The sequence below is a fragment of the Cryptomeria japonica genome, chromosome 9 (assembly GCF_030272615.1).
Source record: "Cryptomeria japonica chromosome 9, Sugi_1.0, whole genome shotgun sequence".
In the NCBI taxonomy this organism is placed as follows: domain Eukaryota; kingdom Viridiplantae; phylum Streptophyta; class Pinopsida; order Cupressales; family Cupressaceae; genus Cryptomeria; species Cryptomeria japonica.
Genome location: NC_081413.1, coordinates 463,383,155 through 463,404,304, shown reverse-complemented (window position 1 = coordinate 463,404,304; position 21,150 = coordinate 463,383,155). Strand labels below are relative to the sequence as shown.

At 36.9% G+C, this 21,150-nt stretch overlaps 1 protein-coding gene across 2 annotated transcripts in view; it reads right to left on the bottom strand.

The window, feature by feature from the left end:
* Positions 1-13,108, bottom strand: part of LOC131072040 (kelch repeat-containing protein At3g27220) — a 76,228-nt gene extending 63,120 nt beyond the window's left edge. Inside the window, exon 1 of one of the 2 annotated variants that reach the window (XM_058008074.2) lies at positions 12,688-13,108. In XM_058008074.2, coding sequence (XP_057864057.1) covers positions 12,688-12,861 — 174 coding nt within the window. In that variant the 5' untranslated portion in view covers positions 12,862-13,108. The remainder of the gene's footprint in view (positions 1-12,687) is intronic. The other variant, XM_058008075.2, reaches the window with a different exon arrangement.
* Between the last annotated feature and the right edge of the window lie 8,042 nt (positions 13,109-21,150).

Sequence of the window (21,150 nt, the reverse complement as noted above, 5' to 3'; positions counted from 1 at the left end):
CACAAAGACATATTTCATCATTTCAACATTTAAGCGGATTGGCCTGGGGACATACCAACCTGTTGGCGATGGGGAGGGATGCTTACTAGGCGCTGGTCCTTCATCGCTGGGAAGAACCAGCACCTAGACCTTTCACATCGTCTTCTGACTGATGCATTCCCAGGGCAATCCTCATGGTTGTCTAGGCATCATAATTTTTGAAAACTGAAATAAATATTATTACTAAGTAATGAAGTTACCTGTTGGATGCTTGTCCTTGTCCTTCTCTCCTTGTCACTCCCTCTCTTGTGTTTCCTTGGGGTGCGGTTTTATAACTCTTTGAAACCACGCGATTCCCTTTGAAACGTGGTGTCTATTCCAGAGATGGCTTGGGAATGGACGCATCCTTTCATTACTATTTAAGATAAAATGTATTTTAAGTGGTAAAAATAATTTATGTATTGAATATATATATATTTATGTACATGTATTGTTTAATGTTTCTAATCATTCCCTGCTGTCTACATGGGAATATGACACAGCCATATCACCGTCCATGAAAATTTTTGTGAGAGATCGATAGATAGATTTGTGAAGCAAAGAACACTTCAAGGACCTTGCAAAACTATGCCACCAAGGATAAGTGGATGATTGTGTGGCTGAATTTTAGAGAATAGGAATAATAGTATCTAATGTATCAAAGAGGCACCTGGTGTTCCTTTCAACAAAAGGGCTGAAAGAATGCCTTTGACAACTAGTTAAGGCTCTAGAACCCAACTCATTGCAAATTGTCATAAAAAGATTCCTAACCTTGCAAACCACTAGACATAGCAAACCTTTCCAAGAGTCAACATTTAAGAGAGCAAATCAGATGGCATTACAGCGACAATAACAATCAAGGCAACAAATAAATCAAAATAAACTTTTTACATGGAAACTAAGGGTTACTGTCTCTTGGCCCAATGAATTCCGAGGGACAGGGCACACATTTAAAAATCAGCAATCAGGAGATAAGACCCACAATATGCTATAAGGAAACAACTATGCTTCAACTATAAAGAATCTTGTAATTCCATGCATAGGCACTTGGGAAAAGGACAGGTCCATTTGTTCAAGGTGTATTATGATATCCTGGAAACAATCGAGTCATGTACAAAGGCTGTCATGTACCCTTTTTCCAAAAATAGAAACTTACTAAAAATAGTAAGTCCCCACTTTGCAAAAATAGTAAGTCAAGGTTATAGGATAGTTTGAAGGAAAAATAAATATTTATTTAATATATTATTTGTTTTGATGCAAATCAAATTTATCAAACAAATAAATATTAAATAAATGTCTTATTTGATGGTGTTGGGTTTTGGAAAGTTTCCTTGGCATCTTTAGATAAGTTTGAATTTGTTTCCTTGTCAAAAGATATTCAATTTACGTATCTTTCTCCCTTTTTGGCGTGAGGATTTGGGGAAACTTCACTTGAATGGTTTGTTGGCTTTAGTGTTAATTGGCAGTTTCGGTAAAGTTGGCAACTTATGGGGAGTTTGTCGGCACTTGACAAAGGAAAGTTTCCAAATTCCTTGGAAGTTGGATTTTGGCTTATGCTTGACTCAGCTATCGCTATTCTCCAGACTTACTTTGGCCCGATAAACTCAAATATTTATTTGCCCAATGCGATAATTGTCTCTTTCTCCTTAGTTAACTATTAATAATCCTCTCTAAGGGAGATCACATCCAACGTCCTCACCATAGGAATATTAATGAGGTGGCACACCAAAAGTCAGTTTAATAATCCGACCATGCAAACAAGCAAGCACCTCACTAATCATATAAAGGATCCCCTGTATCTGAAAAACCTCTTATTTCTCCAAATTTGTCTCCAATGGAGACTTCACAAATAATTTGGCACAATTGTGCACTCCGTCACAAATCCACGTCTTTGGAAGAACTAGGTTTTCATACAGCCCTTTTGTTGAACTCTTTAAAGGTTTTGTCTCCGGAAAGCATAACACGTTTATAAGATCAAAAGCATGCCTTGTTACAACCCCAAGACCTCCTTATAAAGCCCTCCAGGAAACATCTAGAAGATCAAGCCGACTGGAGCACTTTATTAAATAAAGTAACCTCATAATAATATTTTCTTATTTTATTTTTATTTAATTAAATTAATTAATATTAAGTCATCGTATGAATATTTTATTTATATTTTGATAACCTAATAAAAATCAATTTAATTAAATGTCACCTCAAAATTGGGGACATGACAGACGGGAGTCAAGTATTGCCATTGAAAAATCTCATTTTACAGGTTATTGTTGTGTTAAATAGTTGTGGGTTTGTGTTTCCAATTTGATGTAGATTTTGCTAACAACATGGTGGCTGTATATTATTGTTATTCCATGTTTAAAACAGCTATTTCATCATCTCAAACATTTGTAATAAGTTGGGTGAAGTCTCTTTAGAAACTATAATGTTGGGGTCATGCCTGCAGGCACTGTTTGCACTCAATCTTAATAGATTATTTCAGGGGTTGTTATAGAAGTTATTTGCTGTAGAAATTCAGTCTATGACAGCAAATTAGGCGTTTCTTATGCTGCAAGTTTGAATATACAATTCTATGTCAGTTTGTGATGATTTCATTGGCACTCTGTGAGTGAATATGCAAGCAATTCCTTGGTTCTCCTGGGTCCGCTGAAAGAAGCATCGAATTAGTAAGTGAAACGACATGGTCTAATGCTGACCAATGTGCATTTCCAAATGGTGCGATTAGGAAGATTATATGATTTGACTTTGAATACTCTCCAAAGGGTGCGATTCATAAAGGAAAATAAGAATACTGTGTTAAAGAAATTTTCCTTGAAAAAGGTGTGATTTGCGTTATAAATTATATTAAGATGCAATTATTATTGTGACTAAGAACAGCAATCAACAAAGAGAAAGATATGCCTCTTCAATCTGAAAGGGTATGTATATTAGCAATAGAGATTTAAATAAAGATTAGAAATGGAGTTTGAGGGCATCGAAGGAACATAACATTCATTTACTGGCCAATCATTGTTGAAGCAGCGGATTGGTATGCTATATATTATTTATGAACTGTATGCTTATTCACAGTAATATTATATCTGAATTCTATCAGGAATAAGGGACAGGTATATGGCCTATAGTATAAGCTGTTACATTTATTCTTATATACACATATAACAGTACTAATGCAATTTACATTTGTTAATCAGATTTATATAACAATTATGTTTAATTTCGTTTACATATATATTCATAATACATGAGAAATTAGTATATTCATAGCCTAATCCTTAATCATTCTCTATTGCCCCTCATGAGAAGAGGTTGGTTTTGTTAGGGAAAGGCAGTATTAATATCTCACAAGGTAGGTGAGCCCTGAGAGGTGGTATGGACGGGTGTTCCTAAAACCCTTGGGGAGATCAGGAGGTGGTATGGACAGGTGTTCCTAAAACCCTTGGGCCTATTTGTGGAGATTAGTTTTTCTATCGCCCTAACATAGTAATTCCCCATCCTCCGTTAGGGTTGATGATTGGGAAAGAAGTAAGGATTGGAGCTTAAAAATAGTAACCATCAATTGTATTATGAATGCTAATTGTTCTTTAGTTTCAATAATCTGATTTAAGGCATAATAAGTATAATGATGTATGTTTAACTGGTAGACCCTAGTAGGGGACATTACAGATAGATAGATAGATAGATAGATAGACAAACAAACAAACAGAGACAGAGAGAGAGAGAGAGAGACAAACAGATAGACCTATAAACAAACAGACAAATAGAGAGATAGATAGATAGATAGACAAATGGATAGATAGACAAAGAGATAGATAGACAAATAGATTCGTTTTGAGGTATTTGGCTTATGTAATACCACATAGTAGTTTTGTGCAAGCATGTTACTATAAAAGAACGCATGAGTAATTGTTGATGTTGGCTGGTGGATCCTTTCATTTGTTGGCTAAGGTATCTCTTATAGGTTGCATATGTTGAAACATGGATTGGGTTATGTAGCTACATGGATCTCATTTGCTTATTCACATGGAGGAATGCAGCTAGGGTCTTTGACAATTTAGAAGCCTTGCATGGAGACTCTGCAAGTGTATTGTAATCTTGTACTTGAGATAATACAGAGTATGTAGGTGTTTTTGGAGGCTCCGTTTTTCCTTAAGAGGTTTTTTCCAAAGTACATCTAATGTTCTTGATGGTATGCTTTGTTATTCTTTTGCATTGTGAATTCTGAATACTTGTTTTTCATATTTTTCTCTGATGAGAGAAATTTGGAAATGGTATATCATTGCTGCAAATCCCTCCAAACAAACCTCATAAAGACCTACAAGGCAAATTGGGAAAGCTCATTGTTCCCCCATTCAATGCATCCAACGAAACCTTTTCTAGAGGGTGGATCTAGAAGTTGAACACAATTTTTGTTGAGCCTGATGTATGAAGTAGCAGCAATCAAATTTGTGGTCCTTCAACTAGAAGGGGTTGTGCATGAATGTCGGTATCATGACTTAGTAACTCAAGGGCACAGCCATATCACCGTCCATGAAAAATTTTGTGAGAGATGGATAGATAGATTGGTGAAGCAAAGAACACTTCAGGGACCTTGCAAAACTATGCCACCAAGGATAAGTGGATGATTGTGTGGCTGAATTTTAGAGAATAGGAATAATAGTATCTAATGTATCAAAGAGGCACCTGGTGTTCCTTTCAACAAAAGGGCTGAAAGAATGCCTTTGACAACTAGTTAAGGCTCTAGAACCCAACTCATTGCAAATTGTCATAAAAAGATTCCTAACCTTGCAAACCACTAGACCTAGCAAACCTTTCCAAGAGTCAACATTTAGGAGAGCAAATCAGATGGCATTACAGCGACAATAACAATCAAGGCAACAAATAAATCAAAATAAACTTTTTACATGGAAACTAAGGGTTACTCTCTCTTGACCCATTGAATTCCAAGGGACAGGGCACACATTTAAAAATCGGCAATCAGGAGATAAGATCCACAATATGCTATAAGGAAACAACTATGCTTCAACTATAAAGAATCTTGTAATTCCATGCATAGGCACTTGGGAAAAGGACAGGTCCATTTGTTCAAGGTGTATTATGATATCCTGGAAACAATCGAGTCATGTACAAAGGCTGTCATGTACCCTTTTTCCAAAAATAGAAACTTACTAAAAATAGTAAGTCCCCACTTTGCAAAAATAGTAAGTCAAGGTTATAGGATAGTTTGAAGGAAAAATAAATATTTATTTAATATATTATTTGTTTTGATGCAAATCAAATTTATCAAACAAATAAATATTAAATTAATGTCTTATTTGAAGGTGTTGGGTTTTGGAAAGTTTCCTTGGCATCTTTAGATAAGTTTGAATTTGTTTCCTTGTCAAAAGATATTCAATTTACGTATCTTTCTCCCTTTTTGGCGTGAGGATTTGGGGAAACTTCACTTGAATGGTTTGTTGGCTTTAGTGTTAATTGGCAGTTTCGGTAAAGTTGGCAACTTATGGGGAGTTTGTTGGCACTTGACAAAGGAAAGTTTCCAAATTCCTTGGAAGTTGGATTTTGGCTTATGCTTGACTCAGCTATCGCTATTCTCCAGACTTACTTTGGCCCGATAAACTCAAATATTTATTTGCCCAATGCGATAATTGTCTCTTTCTCCTTAGTTAACTATTAATAATCCTCTCTAAGGGAGATCACATCCAACGTCCTCACCATAGGAATATTAATGAGGTGGCACACCAAAAGTCAGTTTAATAATCCGACCATGCAAACAGGCAAGCACCTCACTAATCATATAAAGGATCCCCTGTATCTGAAAAACCTCTTATTTCTCCAAATTTGTCTCCAATGGAGACTTCACAAATAATTTGGCACAATTGTGCACTCCGTCACAAATCCACGTCTTTGGAAGAACTAGGTTTTCATACAGCCCTTTTGTTGAACTCTTTAAAGGTTTTGTCTCCGGAAAGCATAAAACGTTTATAAGATCAAAAGCATGCCTTGTTACAACCCCAAGACCTCCTTATAAAGCCCTCCAGGAAACATCTAGAAGATCAAGCCGATTGGAGCACTTTATTAAATAAAGTAACCTCATAATAATATTTTCTTATTTTATTTTTATTTAATTAAATTAATTAATATTAAGTCATCGTATGAATATTTTATTTATATTTTGATAACCTAATAAAAATCAATTTAATTAAATGTCACCTCAAAATTGGGGACATGACAGACGGGAGTCAAGTATTGCCATTGAAAAATCTCATTTTAGAGGTTATTGTTGTGTTAAATAGTTGTGGGTTTGTGTTTCCAATTTGATGTAGATTTTGCTAACAACATGGTGGCTGCATATTATTGTTATTCCATGTTTAAAACAGCTATTTCATCATCTCAAACATTTGTAATAAGTTGGGTGAAGTCTCTTTAGAAACTATGATGTTGGGGTCATGCCTGTTGGCGGCATTATTGTACACGGGAATAAAATTAGTTAATTATGTGTAATTGTTTTGGTTAGTTGGCAACCGAGGGGTGGAAGTTGCGGTGCCACGGTTGGCGCTCGCACCCCCTCGGTACCCTTTTATACTTCGGAATGTAACTTGTAAAAGACATTTATGGATGAATAGAAGATCCGATATACTTTGTCTGCTATTTACGACATTATTCTGCGTTATGTTCTTTATGTCTTAAGTTATTCACCGGAGAGGGCAAATAATTACACATAATTAACTAATTTTATTCCCGTGTACAATAATGCCGCCAACAACTTCCACCCCTCGGTTGCCAACTAACCAAAACAATTACACATAATTAACTAATTTTATTCCCGTGTACAATAATGCCGCCAACAATGCCTGCAGGCACTATTTGCACTCAATCTTAATAGATTATTTTAGGGGTTGTTATAGAAGTTATTTGCTGTAGAAATTCAGTCTATGACAGCAAATTAGGCGTTTCTTATGCTGCAAGTTTGAATATACAATTCTATGTCAGTTTGTGATGATTTCATTAGCACTCTGTGAGTGAATATGCAAGCAATTCCTTGGTTCTCCTGGGTCCGCTCGGATTCTTGTCAGGTCCTGCCCAGGTGGCTGGGTTCAGGGTCCTGCCCAAGTGGCTGGGTTCTCTGTGGGTCCTGAACCCAGCCACCTGGGCAGGACCTGACAAGAATCCGAGCGGACCCAGGAGAACCAAGGAATTGCTTGCATATTCACTCACAGAGTGCTAATGAAATCATCACAAACTGACATAGAATTGTATATTCAAACTTGCAGCATAAGAAACGCCTAATTTGCTGTCATAGAACCCAGCCACCTGGGCAAGACCCGAGAAGAACCCAAGGAGAACTAGGACCCGGACCCAGCCCATTTTGCCAAGAACCGGTATCTTAGCTCCTAGATCAGTCGTACCATCCCAATCAGCCTGTGGGATGCAAATAAATTAATAAAGGGGATTTAGCAGCAATCATTGGTTGGAAAATCATTGTTGGGAGGCCACTAGGCAGATCGATGGCCACCTGTGAGAATTCCTGGCACATTTGAATGATATCAGCAAATTAGAGGGGAAAATAGGGTCAATTTGGTGATCTCTCCTAGCAAGATTTCAGAATAAGCTTCAGAATTGCTAGCCATCCATTCAATTGTTTTTTATAATTATTGTTTAGAAGAATAAAATTCATTGGAGCTGTTGGTGCACTTTGGAAGCTCCTGTAGCAGCATTTTCCTTCAATAAAGTCAATAAAGAAGCCTCTAGGCAAGGCGTTGGACCCCTAGTAGGCCAAATTTGGCACTTTAGTATTGAAATTCATGAATTCTTTGCATTTGTTAATTGCTGTTAATAAATCAGATATTCTGAAATTTAGTTTCAGTAGTTGTCATTGTTCTGGCTTGCATTTCCAAAATGCATTATTCATTCCATCATCCAAAAACCCCAAAAACACATTAAAACTCAAAACTTCCTCAAAAACTCCAAGCTACAATACGCTGGTCAAAGATTGATTTTGAAACAAACAAATCAGAATTGAGCCATCTCCTAGTCGGCATCTTTCATGCATTTAATGTTTTTTGCAGGATTGCCATCAAGTGGAGTACAGGGCCATGCTTATTTATGGTTACTTGATGACCTTATGTCAAGCCTGCATGCTCTGACTTTGGAATGTCAGGCAATCCACCTTTTAGAAGTACTTTTCTTCTTGGGATTGCCTTGCCAGGGTATGGCTAGGTTGCTTGCATGTACACCATATTAGGTTTGTGCACTTCCTTGCCTTCCCTGACTGACATTCCTCTGTGCACGCCAGGGTCAAGGGTTCCCCTCCTTGACCATTAGTCTCTCCTTTGCGACTAGTTTGCTATATATAGGCTATTAAGCCTCATTGTAAAGGGTTCTCCCCTTGCTAGCCTGAGCTACTCTCTACTCTTTCACTTCTCTTGAAGATTTGTATATTTTCTTGCATTTTTGCAACTGTAAGTTTGGCCATTGGCCTAAGAATGAATTGAAATGATTATTCTTGCCTCTCTTCAACTTATGCATGTTGTGTATGTTTCCTTACCTTCATTATAAGTGTATGTTTTGTGGATTTCTCTCATGTATATGTTGTGTTAACTTGTACTCTGAGTGTGGATTGTGGGAAACCTTCTCCCCTTTGACATTCAACAAATTCTAACCTCCATACATACATTTGGGGTCCTTCGTGCAACTGAAGTTTGTGCATCTCTAGGGTATTTCAATTGATTCTTTGTGTCATGTTTGGGTGGGGAGAGAAACATCTCTTATCTCGATGCATCACCTCCTTTCATTTTAGCATTTCCTTCTTCCCTTTTCCTCTGCAAGTTGTTAGGATAAGTTTAGAAGTAGAATTTGGAGTGTTGAGTTGATTCAACACCTGCACTTGGATTGAGAAGGAAGTCGGTCTTCTTCGGAGATTCAACCCCTTTGCACAAGGTCCCACACTTTGAGGTTGTTTCCATGTTTCACAAGGTTGCTGAGTTGATAGCTCGGCAAGGATGCAAACTTTTGTGACAACAATAGTTATGCATACAAATAGCTAAATTCAAACAAAATTTAGTTCATGGACACTTTGTAATACATATACACCACAACAACTCAAGGTTTTTGTCATCACAACATGACCTCAATGATAGGTCAGAAAATTACAAGCCTACTTTTTTGACATTGTGTATGTCAAAGAAAAGAACAATTGAATGGTCGATGCACTCCCCAGAGACCTTAATTATTGGTCATTTCTTCAACAAAATTTGATTGAAAAGAGGAGTTGTTGGCTGACTATGCCAAGCATCCACTAGCAATAGGGTGAATGGGTAAAATCATTGCCTCAGACAAGGTTGGGAGATGCCAGATGAAAAATGATATTGTTTTGCACAACAGAGTTTTGGTAGTGCTAGGATCCAAGCTAAAACAAAAATTATTGCACTATTTCAGGATTCCCTACTTGCTAGTCACACAAAGAAATTCAAAACTCATGGACAAGTTCGAAGTAGATATGCTTGGAAGGCCCCAAAAGAGGATGTGTTGTAATATGTATGAGAGTGTGGAATGTGCTAAAGGATGAAACACAAAACCACATACCCTGTAGATTTACTTCAGCCACTCCCCTGTCCTCAACAGAAATGGTATTCCATATCAATGGATGTCATCACAAGTTTGCCTCAAGTAGAAGGTATGAATTGTATCTTTGTAGTTGTTGATAAATTGACAATGTTTGCCCACTTCTTTGTTCCTAATGAATTTTAAGCTCCCAATCTAGCAGACGTTTTCTTCAAGGAGGTCTTTTGATTGAATGGATTACCACACACCATGGTCGATGAAAGAGATGTGTGCTTCATGAGTGTCTTTTGGAAAGATTAATTTGAGTTGACAGAGACAAATTGGCATTCAGTAACAATTATCACCCCTACATGGATGGGCAAACAAAAATAGTGAACAAATGGGTTGAAGGCTATGAGGAGCTTTGTGACTGATTATTAGTTAGCTTGGGTGTGATAGTTATAACATAAGAGAGTATTTCCATAATACTGCTTACCATGTGTAGATCAAGATGTCCCCTTTCATGGCATTGTATGGTTATGATGCACCAACTTTTGTAAAATCGACAACTCCTAAGACGCAGGTTTCTGCAGCAAGCGACTTCATTGAGCAAAGCATGCAGGTTTTGGCAGGTTTATGCAATCAGTACCATCATGCACAAAATCAGCAAAAGATTTGTGCTGATAGACATTGCACGAAGAGGTATTTTGAAGTGGAAGGCATGGCTTTGCTTCAGTTTCATCGCCATATGCAGCCTACTTTGAAAAGAATAGGGCTAAAAAGTTAAAACCCCATTTCTATGGACCCTAGAGAATTGTACAACATGTCAGTGAGGTGGCTTGCAAGTTGTAGTTACCCCTACTGGTCAAATTCAAATCTTTTGTGTCCTGTTTGAAGAAGGCAGTGAAGCAGCAGGCCACACCTTCTACTAAGCTTCCACCATTAGATGATGAGGGGAAGTTGTTACTAGTGCCAGAACATATACTTGGTACTCAAATGAAACAGCTGCAAAACTGTGTTTGGACTTTAAGTTCTAGTAAAGTGGAAAGGTTTGCCATAGGAAGATACCACTTGGGGAGTCTATTGATTTCCGCAATCACCTGGCATTGTCTTGCTTGAGGACAAGAAGTGAATTCAGGCAAAGACTTGTAATGTTCCCTTTTTGACAAAATCCACAGCTCTGAATTTGTCAATAGTCAGACAAGACTGAGTATTGACTACTTAAGTCCGGGTCAACAGTTAGAAGGTAATAAATACTAAATCTTTCACTAAGTTTGATTCGCCAGTAAGATAGATAATGGTAATCAATAAAAACAGATCACTGCCATGTTAAGTGCACTCATCACTAGACATACCTGCAGTTATCCTCAGCAAAGGTGAAAATGAGTCAATCAGCTGTCGGTAATTTGTGGTGGTTGTTTGTGAGTTAGTTCCCTCCAATTATGGAATTGACTACCATAACTTCAAGATCGCGTGAGAGGGAGATTATAGGCAGTACCAGGAAGAAAGAGAGACCATCTTGAAAATCACAAAAAAACAAAAACCTCCTTCTGTTAGTGACACAACTTCAGCCCTTGGTGCCTGGGACAAAAACCAATACGTACACTTACACCAGGTTCTGGGGACAAAACCTTCAAGCAGCCATCATCATTACCATTACACGGCAGCAGCTATAATGGAAGCAGGACCTGGGAGGAGTTACAGGTGTTGCCTACAGCATATAATGGAGAATGGAAACCCTCGCCAGCAATTATTATCGTAAGCAACAGCAGGATAGATTTGGTGTCTAAGATCCAACAAGTATTCAACTTTACTCCAGGATCCAAAACTGTGTGGTAGGACATTCGGTGTTATTTTGAATAATTCCCTTTTTTATGGATCTTCAGAATCGTCAACGGAATAAATAAAAATCTTCCACTATTAGTCTTCTCTGCATTGTTTTTTGCATGTTTTTAGATAGGAACTTTTCACCAACAGTGTAGCTACTTGACCTTGTAAGGAATAGCAAGATAACTGGTACTGTGTAATAGGTTCAGCTGATTGCTTATTACATATTTGTTTTGTGTTTCCTATATGTTGTTTGCACTCTAGATGTATGTTATGGAGTAGGTAATGTTAAGCAGACAACCTAAATCCTCACATAGGTTTGCGAAAATGGTAATAATTAGGATAGTATGTGAGGATTTCTTTTAAGATGTCTTATATAAATCTGAAGCGTAATAACACCTTTAAAATAGCAGATATAAGTCTTCCCGTTCTTCTAAATAATAGTCTTCCTTTTAAATGACCATCTTCATTTATGCTAAATCAACACCACGCGTTTGCTCCATGCTAGTCTAAATCGATTTGCAGAGACAGTGCCGTTTGTATGCCTGACATCCCAATGCTATCCAATGGCATTGTCCTATGTTGCAGGACAGTGTTGACTACGATAGGACCTGCAGTACTCTTTGGTAATCACAACTATAGCAATGGTAGCATCAAAGGCAAGAATTTTTTACTCGGTATAGTAAAGGCCAAAAGTAGGCAATCTAATGGTAGGGGGCGATGTTTTCCAATAGGCAATCACAGAGGTGATCATAAGTCCAATCCTCTGCCGAGATGAGACGATTGAAGTTTTTGAATTTGCAAGGTTGGGGCGATTCCTTGTACAATTAGGTATCTTTACGTCACCAGCTCAGAATAAATTCAAAAAAGAAAATCAAGCTAACCTAATCTCTGGAAAGCATCAAGGGGGCAAAATCCAACACGTGAGAAGGATGTCACACAAAAAAAAAACCTGCCAATGTTTGATTGTCTGAAAAGACCAACTCAAGGCCGAGACCAGGTGTGTAATCCCGCTGAATTTGTTATGATAAGTATTCTAAGCATTTAGCTGGAGTAGGCTGATTATCGGTGCAACGGATACGAAGAGGCTGTATTACAAAACATTTGGCGAACATGGCTTAAGATCAAGTAACTGGCAAATATTTTACTGAATTTAACTGAACATAGAATTGCAGGAATTGGCCCTAAAATGCAACGTGTAGGGTAACTGATTCCAAATGTCCCTTTAAGAGATAAAATGCAATTGTAAACAGAACCCAATGAAAATCTCAGTGTAAAAAATTTGTTTTCATTTAAATATCGGCCTACCTTGTTTATCGTTAGAACTTTGCGTTCAGATTCGTGAACGGAGCGCTTGGAAAGAGGATTTGCATAGGAAGAAGCCCAAAGAACGTTGGTAAATAGTACAAGGACCACGATTCCTGCACAAATGGCCACAATCGTGTATCTCAAAAGAGACTGTTTAGCAAATGGCTTTGCCATATCGAAGCTAGTTTTGATCTTGCTCTTCCTGTAATAAGCTTACAATGCACCTTTTGGATCTCGGTGTAGACCTGCATTGAACTGATAAGGAGACGTCATAAAGAGTGCCTCTGGATCACAGTGATGATGCACATTAAATTTACTGCGGAGTTTGTCTACATTTTATATTGAGTGCTTCGTAATATGGGGAGGATCTTGTCTCCAAGAACATTATTGGAGAGGATTCAACAGCCAAAAAGGTGTTTGGAAAAAATGGTATGTTTTTGTGTATTAATGTTATTTTAATAAAATGAAGAGGTAAAGGTTAGCAATTGTATTTTGATTAGACTCTACCTTGATTTATTCCTTTATATAGAATGTCTATGGTGCAACTAATGGGAAATCAGAAGATATGTTACAACATATAATCATATGGAATTGATTTTATTTGGATGAGTGTTTTCTACCTTAGTTGTGTGGAGATAAATTGTGTGTCTTGATTTTATAAACTATTTACATCGTGTAGGATTTTATGTTATTATTTTATAATTTCTATGTAAATTGTTTTTAGAATCTGAATTATATTTTTTTCATTTTTGTTATAAGTTAAAATTTGTATCAAGTAAATCAATTCAATATAATATGTAGTTTTTAAAGTAGTATTATATGTTTGAATATTAAATTTTAATTAAGTATTGATGTATTAGAAATGTATCAATTATCGAAGAGCAACGAATGTATGTATGATCAAGCAAATTATGATCTTTTAATCTGTTACATATTTGTATTACTATTGGGGAAACTTGTCAAGGTGTGTCATTTTAAAAGGAGAACTAATGGTAATCCAAAGTGATGCTTATATCATTGAGTTATGTTTTCTTGATCTATAAATAGTATAAGTGATGGTTGCATTCAAGATATTAACGGGTTTCATTTTATCACTTCATTACCAAATTGCATACTCATTGTTGAATCATGGTATATTTGGACTACATAGACCTTATCTCTTTTTCAAGTTCTTATTCCAACTTAGAGAATTATTTATGTGCATGGATTTAAAATTAGAGTTGAGTTAATAATCTTGTTACCAATATGTTCTTCAACTTGTGCCATGTTTGACCATGCATCTTCAATTCTTCTAAAACTTATTATGTTTTTCTATGATAATTGCATACCATGATTTGTAGGGGAATTATTATGAAAATTCCATCTTCTTGCTAGATGTTTCATATTCAACTTCCTCATAAAGATATTTATACTTATGCTTGTATCTTCTTTCACAGTAGTGGCTCACATTGAGTCTTTGTCAATGTCATCCATTTGATTAAAATGAGAAGAACCTTATCTACCTATGTCAACTATGTCATTAATCTACAAATAAAATTATTTCACTTGTAGATTACTTAAACACCACTAATAAAGTTCAGTGTTTGTCCTACATAAATAGATTATCATATAATTTTAAATGATCTATTCAAAATTTCAACTTTCATGTGATAACTTTTTCCTATAATTTTAATTATATATTTTTTTAAAAATAAGCATTATCATATAACCATCATCAGATTGTGAGATTCTTTGGCATATCCATTGTGTATATACGAGCACTTGCATTGGAAGGACCTGCAATAATTATGCCAATAAGGAACTATATGTAAGCTAATGTGAAAGATAGTACAATTCAATATATTAGAAGATAGATTATTTTATTTACAAATTTTTGTATCTAAAGAAATTTTTAAAATATAGTGTATTAGAATTTCTCTTTAATATGTAGATTATTATCTTTGCAAGTTTACTTTTATTTTTTAGATTATGTAAATAATCATGAGAAATATATGTATAAAGGAATTATTTAACTCATAATTTTAAAATATAACTTTTTGATTTACATATAGTATCATCTATGAAATTTGAAATATACTTGTATTACTAACTTGTTTATAATTAATTGAATGAATATGTTGTAACAATTTCAATTTTGTTTTGTAATGTGATCCTTAATTTCCTTTACTTCTATCAAATGAATTTGAAACAAGTCTTTTGCTTGTTTATTTTTTGGTTCATACACATTAGAATTGAAAAAAATTCAACTTATATCATAAATGTATGTTTTCTCTTTTAAAAGGTATATACTGAAGACAAGAAGAAGTTATAGTCTGTGTAAAGCATTCACCTGTACATCTTAAAGATGTGATTGTATTAGTTCGAAACTTTTTTTAACCATATATTATGAAGATGGTAATGAAAAGAATACATTAAAAAAATTATATAAGTGTAACTCTAGTTAAGCATCTTCTTTTTTTTTATAATTATATATGAATTGTTTTTCGTTCTTTAATATTGATCAAATGAGAATATGTTTGCTCCATCTAAATTCCTTTCATTAGTTTAACTCTAAATATATTTGCACAATTTAAGCCATGTCTTTCTATTTTACCAATATTGATTATTACTTTGTTGAGTATTGATCTTTGAGATTTATGTATATTAATTGTTCATGCCATAGATAGTGGTTTTTATTTATAGTCACCTGGTGATATAGATATTATAGACATATCTTTTGGGTCATTTTGGTTACATGGTGGACCAAATAGTTATCAATCATTGCTATAATGTGCACAGGTAAATCAAATGGTCTATATTCATCTGCATAAAATATTTCTATGACCTCTCTAAGGGGCCCATTGATAGAGCCTACTTAAATCTAAAAGTTTGTTGTTAACATGATTTAGAGTTCTTGGGGAAGTTGGTCAACATCATTATCAACATTTGATTTTATGTGTCTTTATATTGCCACACTAAGTGCAAGCAAAAGATTTGGTAGTTTTGAGAAAATCTTCTCACAAATAATAATGGTGAAAATGTGAATATCAGATGTATATGCGAAAAGCATATTCATTTCTGCAAAACCCTCGAAAGCAGGGGAAGAATAATGGCGATTGGCAAAGCGGAATAAATTTACATAAGGTCCATAAAAATGTTGTGGGCACCTCAAATAGATTTGCAACTCTGAATGCCTCTTAATCATGCGCTACAGGAGCAAATTTGATTAATTTACAGCTTAATGATATATGCAAAAGGGTTGTTGGGGTTCCAAGGGGCCCCCCATCTGGCCAGAGAAATATAGGTGAATTGGCATCTTCCTAAATTATGATAGCTAACCCGATTTGGAGAAGGACACAATGAAACCCTAAGGCACCATTAAAGAGACAGGAAAATCCTTTAGCACGGAAGAGAGAAGAATTTCTTACCATACCGAAGGCTTCTTTGGATAATTGTTACCCTAACAAAGGCAGTGTTTCATATTCACCATACATTCGTGTGGAGAGGTTCTCTCGAGCCCAAAACGATGTTGCATCAGGGGCAAACAAAATAAAATTAGGGTTAAGAAAACCCACCACGAAAAGTTCAAAGTCAGTGGTCCAAAATCTGTGCAAGGAAGGATATAACCCAAATTCAGAGGAGATGGAAACCTCTGGCCATCACAATTCTAAGGAAATTAAGCATCCTATGTCGGATCTACCTTCAAATTCCCCATCTACTCCTAATAGGTTGTTCATTGAAATTGATAATTATACTTAGGCTAGGTATCAAATGCATTGCAGCGATAGAATGATCTTTGCTCGGTGGAAAGGCTGGGGGATCCCGTCGGAACAAATTGCTAATTGGGTGTCATCCTCCTTCAATAACCAAGTAAGAATTGACATCCTTCCTAATAATTTCTTAGCTATTGAATGTGGTAATCAAAATCTTAGAAATTCATTTCTTAATGAGGATATATTAAAATTTAAAGGTCTAGGGTTTGATTGTTGGGAATGGCAACCTCTCTTTCTCCCATCTCAATTCAATTCCTGCATGGTTAATAGAGCAATTTCACTTGATAAATTCCCTGTAGAATTGCGCAATAATCACTTTTTAAGAATAATAGGCAACAAAATAGGAAAATTTGTAGAAGTCAAAAAATCAGCCCTAAGCTTCTTTAACCATCTCTTAATTGTTAAAATGAATATTAACATTAAATCTTTAGAGCCTATAACTCTAAAATGTGATAAATCTTGTTTAACCCTAGAATTACCCTTTTATAATGGTCCCTTCGAAGATTCTATGCCAAGGAAGATCCCCTCTGAGAAACCTTTCCCTGTATTGTTGCTCAAGTCTAATGGCGCTCCATTCAGATTCGTGGAAGGAGGGGGTTTCACCCTAGATGGCTATAAGATTGATATCAACCCTAATCATCTTACCTCTAACCTATATCCTCATAGCTCCCTTGTTAAGCCCTCTCGCTCCCCTCTTCCTTCACTACTAACTATAAATTCACCTATAGTTGACTCTCTTCTGGAGGATCGAGATCTAGAAAATGGTGAAATCAATGAGGTTATCCCCCAGAAAGAGCAGCTTGGTCTGACAAATTTGTCATCATCTAGCTCTCTCATTCCACCAGAGAGGCTGAGTCCCTTGGGGTCTCCCCCTTTAATGGAACAAATTGCCTCTGAGCAATCAGCAGAGCTGGATAGGCTTTCCCTGGATCCAGGATTGGCATCCTTACAGGGTCAAACAATCTCTCTAGTCTCAAGTATGGAGGGCTTTGAGGAGGCAGAGCTTTTCCCTCCATCTCTGAAGGTTGTTTCTGATCAAATTGTAGAATCTGAGAATGATCGAGTGGCTAGGGAAGTTAAAATCATTGCCAATTTTGTAGGGGAAGAAGTAGTAAACGACCTCATGGACCTATTGGTTGATGAAATCTGTGATGATGAGGAGTTGGAAAGACAAAGGGATTTCTTGGTCAAAAATCTTGTGGATGTTACTAGAGTCGACTTAGAAACAAATGAATTCTCTGTAGCATTAGATAACTTAGAAAATGATAACCCAAATATTCTAGGCATTCTCAGCTCTGATAGAAGCAAAGACTCTCCTGACTGTGCTAAGCACAGTAAGAGAAGAGGTAGGAGATCCCTTGCTGAACTAAGATCAAAGGATGGAGAAACCAAGGGTCAGTCTAAAATATCTACTCTTTTTAATGTAGGGCCCCACAGAGCCATGAAAATCATAACTTGGAATGTTAGGGGTCTGAATGCCCCTAACAAACAGTGCATCTTAAAGCGTTGCATCTCTGATTCTAAACCACATATAATGTTAATCCAAGAAACCAAAATGAACTCCTCTGATATAGCCCTTTTTGAGAAAAAACTAGGCGTTAGACAGCTAAAGCACTCCCCTGTTACAAGGGCCTTAGGGGGCTTAGCCATCATCTGGGACTCTAGATTCATCTCGTTTACACCTTTAGAGATTAAGAAAAATTGGATGGGAGGAGAAGTAGTAAGTTATACAAATAACCTAAGATTCAAATTGATTAACGTTTACGGTCCTATCCAAAATAGGGATAAGGCTAGGGTGTGGGTGGAACTGGAGTCTTTCCTCAGAAGTTTCCCAAATGATGTATGCATCATTGGGGGAGATTTCAATGCTATCACTAAGGTAGCAAACAAAAGAGGAGGTAGTAACAAACTTCTGCTAGCGGCTGTAGATTTCAATCATTGGATCAATAGGAACTCCCTGTTGGAAATCCAGACGGCAGATAATGCCTTCACCTGGAACAACAGAAGGCTTGGTTTCTGTAACATTGCTGAGAAACTAGATAGGTTCTTTATCCATGGAGGGCTCTCGGAGCTTAACTTTACCCTGAATGCAGAACCCCTCCCTTTAGCAGGATCTGACCATTTCCCACTCCAACTAATCATATTATCTGACCACTCCCCTAAAAAATGTCCCTTCAAATTTGAGAGCATGTGGTTCAGAGATGATAACTTTTTAAACTTAATTGAGAACTGGTGGAGCAACTCTGTTTTCTCTGGTTCGAAGATGTTTATTATCACAAGCGAGTTAAATCTTATCAAAAGGAAGCTCTTAGAATGGAACATGACTAATTTTGGAAATATTTTTGATAAAAAACTCCTAATAGAAAATGATCTTAAGAACATTAACATTGAGGTTCTTGAGAAGGGGATGGATGAACATCTCTTCCTCAAAGAAAAAGCTCTACTCTCTGAGTATAAAAAGACACTCTCAAATGAAGAGATCTTTTGGAAATAAAAATCGAGGGAGACTTGGTTGAGTGATGGGGATCGAAATACTAAGTTTTCCCACAATACTACAAAGCAAAGGCGATGGGTCAATCGAATTTCTAAAATTAAGAATTGCCAGGGTTCCATCCTGTCTGAACTGAATGATGTTGCCTCTGAGGCAGCAAGGTTTTTTGATAAAATCTTACACAATATTGAAGGCTCCAACCTTAGAGGCCAACTCAATATTATCAAGAATCTTCCAAAACTCATTAACGATGACCACAACAAAATCATGTCAAATAAATTCTCTGAGGAGGAGGTTAAATCTGTCCTTGTGAAGATGAATCTCGACAAGGCCCTGGGTCTGAATGGCTTCCCCACTAGCTTTTTCCAAAAATGTTGGGGTTTTATGGGGACAGAGATCACGGATGCCTTAGAAGGTATTAGGAACTCTGGTAAGATTCTCAAAGAAATCAATAATACCTTCTTAGCTCTCATCCCCAAAAAAGAGAATCATGAAAGCTTTAATGACTTCAGACCAATAGCCCTTTGCAACACTCTATACAAACTCTTAACCAAAACTCTAGCGGCCAGACTCCGGAATCTTCTCCCCATTATCATTAGTGAAGAACAAACCGGCTTCGTAGCAGATAGATCAATCTATGATGGGGTTATTATAGCCTAGGAGGCCATTCATTCGGTCTAGCTCAATAGGGCACCAAGTATGCTAGTCAAATTAGACATAAGCAAAGCTTACCACAAAGTTGACTGGCGCTTCCTATGCAAATGCTTGGAGGCCTTTGGATTTTCCAAATCCTGAATCAACCTAATCTTTGAATGTATATCCACCCCCAAATTCTTGGTCTTGGTTAGTGGTTCCCCAGAAGGTTTCTTCAACAACTCAAGAGGGCTCAAGCAAGGAGATCCTATATCTCCCTTCCTCTTCATCATCATGGTTGAAGCCCTAGGTATATCCATCTCTAAGGCCAAAGAGGAAGGTGGGATCCAAGGAATCCCCATTACCAGTGACCTCCCTCCCTTTACGCACTAGCAATTTGTCGATGACACGATGCTTTTTGGGCAAGGAAGTGTAAAGGAAGCGAGAGCCTTCAAAGGCATCCTTAATTCCTATATGCTAGCCTCAGGTCAAAAGGTGAATCTAGCCAAGTCTATAGTTTTTATGTTCAACATAGACCCCTCCTTAGGAAAAGTGATTAGCAATGTGCTAGAGATTAGTGAAGGAACTCTTCCTTGCAAATACCTAGGCATTCCCCTTGACAAGGGTAGAAGACCCTCAAAATTATGGGACAACTTGGTGGATAAAATAAAGTCTAGGATTAACATTTGGAAAGGAAAATGGCTCTCATCTGCAGGTAGAGCAACCTTGGTTAGATCAGTCTTGTCAACTATGCCCATTTACCAGCTCTCCTATCAACATTTATCTTCTTCTAAACTTACAGAGCTCAATAAGCATCTCAGGACTTTCGTTTGGCAAGGTGCTAATGAGAATCGTAAAATATCACTCATATCCTGGGACAAGATATGCAAACCTAAAGAAGAATGAGGAGTTGGCATTAAAAACCTTCACGATCAGGGCAAAGCCTTGGGTGCCAAGTTGGTTTGGAGGATGTTCAGAACCCCCCACCTCAAATGGGCTCGCTTGCTGCACCATAAATACCTTAATGGAGGGAATCCTATCCAAATCTTTAGAGAAACCAACCCTCCCAGAGGGTCCTGCCTATGGAATTTTATGTTAGATTGCAGGAGGATTATCTCTGACAGACTTACTTGGAACCTAGGGTCCAAGGATAAAGCTCTTTTCTAGTTGAATTCTTGGGGTGGATATAAGGCTATTGATAATATCCATGACTTTGGTTCTACTCGTATCCTTCTTGAATCACATAAAGGACCCCTGTTAAACAACTATATCTCCCCTTTAGCAGATGGGGCTGGTTGGCAATGGATCGAGAAGGAAGATGAGGATATCCTAGTAAGGGATAAACAAAAACTTATGGAAATTCTCAAATCAAGGAACATTGCCTTAGGTCATTTTGAGGACAAGCTCGTCTGGGAAGGCTCCCTAAGAGGAGAATACAACTCCAAGGATGGGTACTCTCTCATCTCCAAATCGTTTATAAGACCTATGACTGAGCTTCCCCTGAAACTTTGCTAGGATAAATATTGTCTGTCTAAGGCAGGTATCTTCTCCTGGCTTGCGATTCAGAACAAGCTCTTAACTGCGGAC